Source organism: Microtus ochrogaster, chromosome 5, assembly GCF_000317375.1.
Source record: "Microtus ochrogaster isolate Prairie Vole_2 chromosome 5, MicOch1.0, whole genome shotgun sequence".
NCBI classification, from domain to species: domain Eukaryota; kingdom Metazoa; phylum Chordata; class Mammalia; order Rodentia; family Cricetidae; genus Microtus; species Microtus ochrogaster.
The window spans coordinates 54,672,128-54,681,750 of NC_022012.1; the positions used below are offsets into that span (position 1 = coordinate 54,672,128).

Genomic DNA, 9,623 nt, shown 5'->3' on the forward strand with positions numbered 1-9,623 from the left:
GTGCGTGATAAGTTGCCTCTGGAGACCACACTTGGCTCAGGGTCTGTAGTGTAATCAGAGATCTAGCCACAAACGGACATTGTTGGAGGAACCTCCGGGAGACCCAGAGTTGCGCGGCAGTGACGCTCAACACCCGGCCAGAAGCCTAGGCTTGGGAAGTTTCTGGAGTTGTGCGATTTTTAACCCTGATCCAGTTTGGATGACTGATTATCACATTTGGGGCGTTCAAAGTGTCTCCTCTTTGGGGGGTGTGTGTGAGGACGTGCAGAAATAGACAAATCTACACGTATACGCCACAGGCATCTGCTATTGCACACAGCCTAGGGCTGCGCACCCTGGCCTGCAGCCAGCAGCTCTGAGCTCCGGCGACTGTCCACCCAGCGACTGCCCGCGGGGGTGGCGCTGGGGGCGGTGCCCTATGCAAATGAGTGGGTGTGGCGAGCGCCGCTCTCTGGGGCCCCGGAAGCACGGAGAAGCCCAGTATAAAAAAAGTACTGAAGACATTTCCCTCGCACAATTGCTAAAGCTCCAGAGACGCGAGTGTGCGCGGCGGCATTGGCGGCATCGAGAGCCGCCACCTCCGAGACCACCGCAGCGGGGGCGCGGGCGGGGCGCGGGCGAGGGGCGGGAACGCTTAGGGCGCGGCGGGGGTCTGCGCGGAGAAGTCGCGGGCCGCAGCCAGGAGCGCACTCGCAGCTCCTGCGAAGTGTGTCCGCCTCGCGGTTCCACGCTCGCCTGCGCTCCTAGAAGGGGCGGCCGCCTCCAGGTGACACAGACGGGACTCTCGCTTGTGCTTTCCAGATGCATCAGAGATACTTTTGGTGCGGGGCTGCTCTGCGGGGCGCGGCGCGCGGTCGGGCACTGGGGTCGGTCGCGGGAGGAGGGCTACTCTGGGCAGCTCCTGGCGGGTCACGAGCGGCGGGGAGGTGAAACCCAGGCCACTCCGAGGACCCCTGTCCCTGCACCCGCGCACCTCCCTGCCTTTCCCCTAAACCCACTCTTTCATTTTAGGACTGACCAAGGCCAACTGGCGTTCGGCGGGCACTACATGGCCGAGGGCGAAGGGTACTTTGCCATGGCGGAAGACGAGCTGACCGGCGGCCCCTACATCCCCCTGAGTGGTGACTTCGGCGGCGGCGGCGGCAGCTTTGGCGACCGCTGCTTGGACTATTGCGAAAGCCCCACGGCGCACTGCAATGTGCTGAATTGGGAGCAAGTGCAGCGGCTGGACGGCATCCTGAGCGAGACCATCCCGATCCACGGGCGCGGCAACTTCCCCACGCTCGAGCTGCAGCCGAGTCTGATTGTAAAGGTGGTGCGGAGGCGCCTGGAGGAGAAGAGCATAGGTGTCCGCGACGTGCGCCTCAACGGCTCGGCCGCCAGTCATGTCCTACACCAGGACAGTGGCCTGGGCTACAAGGACCTGGACCTCATCTTCTGCGCTGACCTGCGTGGGGAAGAGGAGTTTCAGACTGTGAAGGACGTCGTGCTGGATTGCCTGTTGGACTTCTTGCCCGAAGGGGTGAACAAGGAGAAGATCACACCGCTCACCCTCAAGGTAAAGCCAGTTGGAGATGGGCTTGGGCACAGCGGGGGGCTGGGGTTCGGGCTGAAGACAAGCTTTAGCTGTGGCTAGTTTGACCCTGGTGCAGACGCCTTTTTTTTTTTTTTTTTTTTCCACGAGTAAAGTAAGGTGAGAGTATAGTGTGGAGTGTTTTAGTTTTCTGGGAGCTCAACGCCACAACTCCGTGCTTCCTCCTTTGCGTTCCCTTCTCTTCCTTCTCTATATGGTTTAACTCTTGACTTTCCTTCCTGGACTCCTGTCCAGAATACGTTCTGATTGGTGGAAGATTGGAATGATGTAAATACTTTTTTTTTTTTTTTGAGTCATCTTGTGATCTAGGCTTTGGGAAAATAGCAGCTTGAAGCAGAATTGAGTCAATGGGTTTTTATTGTATTGGAAAATGTGAATAGGCTCCTACCGTGGATCCAACTGACTTCAGCGTTTCAGATATTTAGTGGTTCTCCCGGTTAATTTACGGGTTGAAGGTGTAGTAGTATGCCCCCCTTCTGTTTAGGTGGCATTTTTATAATTAATTAACTATGTCTGAAGATAATTCAGTTCCTCTTTAGCTGTAACTGTAGAGTGTCACTGGAGGGCCGCACTAGGGACCGAGAAGAATGATTGCCTAACGAGAGGGGGAGGAGAAACGGGTGGCTGGAGAGGAGGGTGAGAGCTGAGCCGAACTCAATACTGTCTGTCTTTCTGTGGATTCTGTGTGAATATTGCGCCTATTAGACCATCTTCAAAAAATAACATTTGAAGTCAGACATGACAACAGAGCCTCTTAGTATGCTGCTGCGTCTGCCAAAAGCCTCAAACTATTACTTCTAGTCTCTTTCCCAGACGGCAAAACTACTCGTTAAATGTATTTTTTTTTCCTGTTTTCCTAAGACTGTTTAAGCTTGTAGGTAGTGTTTTGCTGAAACTTGACAAAACAAACAGGAAGGAGCAAAATAATACTCAGCAGGGAAGCTGAGGTGCATTTATTGTCCGCCCCCCCCCCAGTTTTGCTCATCTTCTTGTTTTATCTTTTAAATTGTAGGAAGCTTATGTGCAGAAAATGGTTAAAGTGTGCAATGACTCTGACCGGTGGAGTCTCATATCCCTGTCAAACAACAGCGGCAAAAATGTGGAGCTCAAGTTTGTGGATTCCCTCCGGAGGCAGTTTGAATTCAGTGTAGATTCTTTTCAAATCAAATTAGACTCTCTCCTCCTCTTCTACGAGTGTTCGGAGAACCCAATGACAGAAACATTTCACCCCACAATAATCGGGGAGAGCGTCTACGGGGATTTCCACGAAGCCTTTGAGCACCTTTGCAACAAGATCATTGCCACCAGGAACCCAGAGGAAATAAGAGGGGGAGGCCTGCTTAAGTACTGCAACCTGTTAGTGAGGGGCTTCAGGCCCGCTTCCGATGAGATCAAGACCCTCCAGAGGTACATGTGTTCCAGGTTTTTTATCGACTTCTCAGACATTGGGGAGCAGCAGAGAAAGCTGGAATCCTACCTGCAGAACCACTTCGTAGGCTTGGAAGACCGCAAGTATGACTATCTCATGACCCTTCATGGAGTGGTCAATGAGAGTACGGTGTGCCTGATGGGACATGAAAGGAGGCAGACTTTAAACCTTATCACCATGCTGGCAATCCGGGTGCTAGCTGACCAAAACGTCATCCCTAATGTGGCCAATGTCACTTGCTATTACCAGCCGGCCCCCTATGTTGCGGATGCTAACTTTAGCAATTACTACATTGCACAGGTTCAGCCCGTGTTCACATGCCAGCAGCAAACATACTCCACTTGGTTACCCTGCAATTAAGAATCATTTAAAAATGTCCTGTGGGGGGAAGCCATTGCAGACAAGATAGGAAAACAGAAAAAAGAAAAATACAAAATGACAACAACAAAAAAAGGCGTGAGCCATCCCTCCTAGGGATGTGTCTTGCACACTGGGGACATGCCCCTGATTGCTTGGCAATGCTTATGGATTTTCCATTGGTAAGGGAGCATGATCTCGACTTGTCACCCCCCCTTGGCCACCCCCACTCCCCGTGGTCTCTACCCAATTGGAGTGTATCTTGAAACAAAAGAGGCCCATTAGTTAAAGCAGCCAGGTCCTCCCAAGAGAACAGGGGAATTTAAAAAAAAAAAATGGCTTGATTGTTGACAATATGGGTTTGCAACAACTACTCCCATAGCTCTGCCATAGGCGAGGGGGAAAACTTTCAAGGTGGCATTCACAAAAGGGAAAATACAGAGGAGAAAAGCCTTGTCTCTGAGTTGAGGAGGTCAGGAAGTAACACGGGGAAAAGAGGGACTCCTCCTGGGGATCACCATCTGGCTTGCAGCAAGTGCTTTCTCTAGAAGATCCCAGGCTCCTCACAGAAACTGCTCAATCCAAATGAACAGTAGTATTTTGATGCTGTTCTCGTAACGAATAGTGGAACTTAATGATGACACATTAATTCCAGCTTTGTGCATAGCTCGCGTTCTTAAAGTGTGAAGACGCAAGCAAAAACCGTTGTAGCCAAGAGAATACGCTCAAGGACCAAAGATTTAACAGATAAGAATCCCCAAGGAGAAGAGATAGACTAGGATATATAAAGACTTACTATATTTGTTACACACCAATACACATCAAAGTGCCTGTTGCTTTCAGAGGATTTGAAGTGGAAAAGGTTATTTTACGGTTTAATGATGATTTTATTTTATCAGGGACTCAAGAAAAAAATAAAACAACATATAAGCTTGTGAATGGTGGAGGAAATGCCCTATTTTTCTTGGCAAATACCTATATAAAGTTAATATTGTTTGGTGTGATGTTATCATAGGTATGTGTGAGTATATTGTTTGTGTGTGTATGCACACACATGTATGTGATATGTATGTATATACACACACACTCCTTTGTCTATGACCTATAAAATAATGTATCAAATAGGAAATTTTAAAATACTGTGCATTTTATTTTTATTTTTTGGTAGGATCATAGAAGACATGGGCATACTGCAATGACAAATTAAAACCCATATAAAAATTAAACAATGGAGAGAAATGAGTAATATATTTGATAGGAAGAGCAGAGATTATACATTTTTAGTGAGTTTTTTTCTTTTCAGTGAACCAGAGAATTTCACAAATGGGAGAATTTTTGGTAGAACACTTTTTAATTGACTTGACCTGACATTTTGAGAGTCTGAGCCCCTTCCCCTTAAATAAATAGAATCACATGCCTTTAAGGCATAGAAGTTGTGAATCATGGACCAGAGATGGAATAATTAATCCATTACTGCTCAAAACAATTTCTGGGACCTGAACACTACTTCTTAATATTTAAATGAATATACAAATGAGTGCATTCTGCATTTTGGACCACTAGAATTTAATAAATGTGAAATGACCCTTTTTAAAGAGTATTTGCACAATTACATAAAGTTTATATATAGGATATATATTATATATACATTTTATAAATTTATGCCAATATGAAAAGTTTGATCTGGTTGTCACACTGCATAAAAATATTTAGTACTGTACATTAAATTAAGTCACTTTACATTTGATCAAACCCAACTTCATTTTTTTTCAAGAGACCATTTATATACCTTTGTGACATGAGCTGATATTATGATTATTTCAGCGACAGCTAATCCTAACTCCTGTCCCAGCCCTGTAGACGCTGGTCTCTGAAAATACATTTCTAAAAGCATTAGAAACCTTCCCTTCTTATTGTGAAACAATAACATGAACTCCTTAATTCTTTATGAGTGAGTGCTGATTATGATACTTTTTTGCAGACCCAATCACACAGGAGCAAGGGAGAGCATAGCACTCTCCTACTGGCAGTGTGATTGATTTTTTTGTTACCTAGGCATCTCTCAGATTCTCATGGCCAGGTTAGTGTAGGTTAATCTGTCTGGACCGTCCTTCTGTGCGTGTGTATTTGAAGCCTTAACAGGAACCAGATGGGTTTGCTGTAGCAGCTTCCCTGTGAATCCCCACCAAGCTGTCACAGCCCCCAACACTGCCACTCTCTTTTATAGGGAACAATTCCTACACCCCTGTTAGTCCAGTTTCCCTCATCACGGCCCAAGGTTTGAGAAATCCATTGTGAAGTCCCAGGAAACATTGTTCATCTTGCAGAGTGCCTGGCGCTCACCTATCAGAAAAGAGACAGTCCAGTCTGCTTAGCTCTTAACAAGTTCTTTTGGACTGCTGGGGTTCAGAGGCTCATCTGGTGACCTGGTTTCTGCTTGTGATAATTCTGCATCCATGAGTTATTCACTGTTTTGAGAAGTCTGGAGATCTCTGGCTCTGCCACGGCAGCAACCTGCTGTTAATTCACAACACAGGTTTTTGTCCCAAGGAGTCATATTAGAAAATATGCCTTTCATTTACTTTCCCAAGTATTTATATTCTTTGCTTGATGACTTTAAGGTTGGTAGCTTAGTTGAAAGTGCCAGCATATGGTATTCAGATAGAACAGGCTGTGTTCAAGACAACTTTTGGCATTTACTTTAACCTTACATAATTTATTTCTATTTTGTGCATACTATAGTCCTGTGCATATGTAGTTGAACACACAACAGAATATATGTCTCTCTTTGTGGATGTGTGGCCTAAAAAAAACCTGAATGTCAGAGCAAAGAACAGCTCTCTGTGTCTGATCAGGGCCTGTGATTTGTTTGCTTTTGTGTTTATCTGCCTAGTGCACTGTTACTTTGAAACAGGAAGAAGTTTTGCCTTCTGGAGACTCTTCTCGTGTGTTCAGTCTGGCATCTCAGAGAACACTTAGCCTGTGACTGTGTCCTCTTACAAAGTTTACTTTATCTGCAGTAAATTCAGCTGCCTCAAGAACTCTTACAGCGAGATGGACTTTGAAAAATGGAATCGAGCACTCACTGGCTTTGATATCGTTAGACTGTTTTGACCTGGGTCCAAAAAAACACAAGGATGGCCAGAATATCTGTACATCAAGCCAAGACAAGAAACGAAAAGTCAACATACTGTTTATGCCACCCCTTTCTGTTCGCTGTCATTGGTTGCTTTACTGTGCATATCCTCGTTTTCAATGCAATGCTTGTTAAATAAATATTGTGAACTATTTTGTAAATGAAATGTATTATGTTGAAAGCTGTCAGCAGCTATCAAAAATAAGCTTTGTTGTGAAAGAAAAAAGTGTGTTAGATAAAACAAAAAAAAGCCAAAAAAACCACCCCAACCCTGTTTTCATATATAGCACCTATTTGAATATACTCTTTCTTTAAGATTTCTTTCAGCATCAACCATTTCAGTGCTGTGGAGGGATCTCCGTGTCACATTTTTGTCATGGTAATGGCTTGCGAGGAAACAAGTGATGGGAGTACCAGGTGGGGCATGGTGAGGGGCTTGGGGATACGGCTGCAAACCTTTGCAGACCGTAAGAGGCTCTGCTTCCTGTTGACCCTCGCTCCTGCTTCTCCAGACCCATCGACTGCTCTGAGTTGTCCCACCACAGCAAGCTGCACCTCGGGTCACTCTTGGAATGTTTTGACAATTTGTGTGTCACAGGCAGAAAAAGGATGGAAAATGGACTCTTCAAAACTGACATGTTCGTATCAGTGCTAGAGGGAACAGATTGTGAATTTTGTTTACAGCATCCAATATTTGGATTTTTGTTTTTGTAAATAAAAAGAAGTTATTTTTTTCTATTGATTAGTGTCTGCTCTCTCTGGTGTTTAATGTGCTAAAGATCATGTCCTCTGAACCCCAAACTGTGTACACTGTTAAGCCTGAGGCATACACGGGAGCCGACCAGCCTTCCAAAGCTATATTGGAGCACAAGATGACAGTGTCCAGCTGCCAGGCAGCCCATCTAAATGACTCAAACAGCTTCAAAAGAAACTAGCTATTCTGTGCCAAAAATTTTTGTCTGGGTATAAACTTAGCAGGGCTAAGTGACCCAGAAGACAGAGCTGTTTTCAGTATCAGTAGAGACTCTCAGCTCTGAATTTCAGGAATCTGGTAGTTCTAAGTAGGCTTCACTTTTGTGAGTAACTCAAAGGCTGTGAATTTATTATCAGTGTTACTTGAATATCACCTGATGCACAGTTATGCTATTTAATAGGTTGTTTAATTTGTATGAGGAATACATATTGCTAATAAAAATGGTAAGAGGAAGTAGAAAAAAGACATTTGTGTGTGTGTGTGTGTGTATGTGCACGTGTGTACACTTGTGCAAGTTTTCTCTTGGTGCTATGATTACTAACTACCAACCTTTGGGCAAGAACTGACAAACTAAAGATTAGTAGGGGTTCTACACTATCAGTTATAGTTTTCTCTTGTGTAGTTCATAGACTTGTGCTACAATAGGACCTGCTTTTAAGAGATAGGCAAAGCCTTGATGTTGAATAAAACACACGGTTGATGTTGCGTCTATGAAAAGGGACACAGTATTAAATCATCTTACACACACACACACACACACACACACACACACACACACACACACAGTTATTTAGGAGGATAATAATGTTTGTGCATTTTTGTGTTAGTTTTTTTTTCTTACTTTGTTACAACTTTTTTCTTCTACAACTAGGCTTTGGCCCATCATGTAATTTTTTTTAAACAAGGGTTGGAAAAGGATAGTATGTATTAAACTCCTCCTAGGCTTGGGTACACCCTGTCATTTCTAGTTGAATAATCAGGCTGCACTCAGCTAACTGGTCCTTTCCTTAGGAACTCTATTCTCTAAATATTCAGTTCCTTTAATAAGAAAAAATGGCAATAATAATCAAAAGGGAAATTATACTTGTCTTTGAAATTATTTTGCAGTGGTTAAAACCATTGCATGTTTCTGAAATGAAGCCATAATTTCCTCCTCAGAACCAAGTTTGAAATCAGTGATAGGAATATCCTGAGACCAACTGACAAATGCGTTCAGGCAGGACCAGGGGAGAGAAGTCACTTATGAGCCCAGTGGCTTTCACCCAGCAGGGCCTACGTCTTGGTTTCTATTGCTGCACTCCAATAGAAGGAAGCTGAGTTCTTTGGAGAAGTGGCTGAATCTAAACCTAGAGAAAGAGAAGGAAATTTACACAGCGAGTACGGGATATATTGTTATTTCAGAAAGAAATTGAAGCTTACAAGCAGGTTATCATGATAGAAGGGGAGAGAGCTCCAGTGGATGAAGCCGGAACTTGCAAAGCAAAATCAATAACTAGGATAATAACCAATATCATAAATTACCCATGCAACAGCACTGATATAAATGAGTAGCTGAATGACTGAGTGAAAGAAGAGAGGAGGCAAATTTCTTATGTAGAGTTCAAAATAACCTTTGTAGATACTACGCGTTCAGTGAAGGGAAGCTTAGCTCCACCTCTCAAGTGTGGGCAGTCTTGGTATCTACGTAAGTACTACAACTAGTATAGAGGCCTGAGTAACCTTATATAGGTCAGGTGATTATGGTCAACATCAATAGGGCATACTTATCACCTAAACACAAGGAAAATTTATTCTATTAAGTACCAAGCCAGTCATCCTTCATCACTGAACAAAGAAAATTTGAAAAGTACCCAAAGCAAGAGAATCCACAAAGGAGATATGAAACCAAATGTAATGTGGGTTCCTGGATAAGCACCTGGACCAGAAAACAAAACAACAACAACCAAAACAACAACAACAACAAAAAATCAAAAAAAAAAAAACAAAGAAAAACCTTCAAGTAGAAACTAAGGGAGTCTGAGTGGAGTATTCTGGGATAGTTGTGTTCTCATACTGGCTTATCAGCTCTGATGAGCATACCATGTTGATGTATGATTTTTAACACTAGGGGAAACAGGATATAAGGTTCATGAGATGCAGGGAGATCTCTATGGTTTTCATAGTTTTCTGTAAATCTGAAACTATTCCCAAAATGTTTATGAACAATGAAAAACAGGTGTCCCCTCCTCACTATTTCCAGATAATGACTCCATTCATAAAAACAGTAATGAATTTATGTTGTAGTGGCCATGTACCTGCCATATTGAGATAATGTGAAAAACTGTAGATAAAATTATATATATATAATTTTATG

General features: G+C 43.8%; 1 protein-coding gene across 2 annotated transcripts; it reads left to right on the plus strand.

The window, feature by feature from the left end:
- Positions 1-651: 651 nt before the first annotated feature.
- Positions 652-7,717, plus strand: Tent5a (terminal nucleotidyltransferase 5A). 2 transcript variants are annotated; one of them, XM_005347554.3, is made up of 3 exons: positions 652-821; positions 1,012-1,558; positions 2,607-7,717. In XM_005347554.3, the coding sequence occupies exons 1-3, from the start codon at positions 802-804 to the stop codon at positions 3,381-3,383; spliced, it is 1,344 nt and encodes a 447-aa protein (XP_005347611.1). In that variant the 5' UTR covers positions 652-801; the 3' UTR covers positions 3,384-7,717. The 2 variants fall into 2 exon arrangements, with proteins under 2 accessions (XP_005347611.1, XP_013201879.1); XM_013346425.2 differs by having other exon boundaries at positions 652-766.
- The last annotated feature ends 1,906 nt before the right edge of the window (positions 7,718-9,623 follow it).

What these genes read in the sequence shown, in the direction of transcription:
- Tent5a (XM_005347554.3), top strand. Translation starts at nt 802, where the DNA reads ATGCATCAGAGATACTTTTG. An exon ending in ATGCATCAGAGATACTTTTG is followed by an intron (nt 822 to 1,011) that starts GTGCGGGGCTGC and finishes CTTTCATTTTAG; the next exon opens with GACTGACCAAGGCCAACTGG. An exon ending in TCACACCGCTCACCCTCAAG is followed by an intron (nt 1,559 to 2,606) that starts GTAAAGCCAGTT and finishes TTTAAATTGTAG; the next exon opens with GAAGCTTATGTGCAGAAAAT.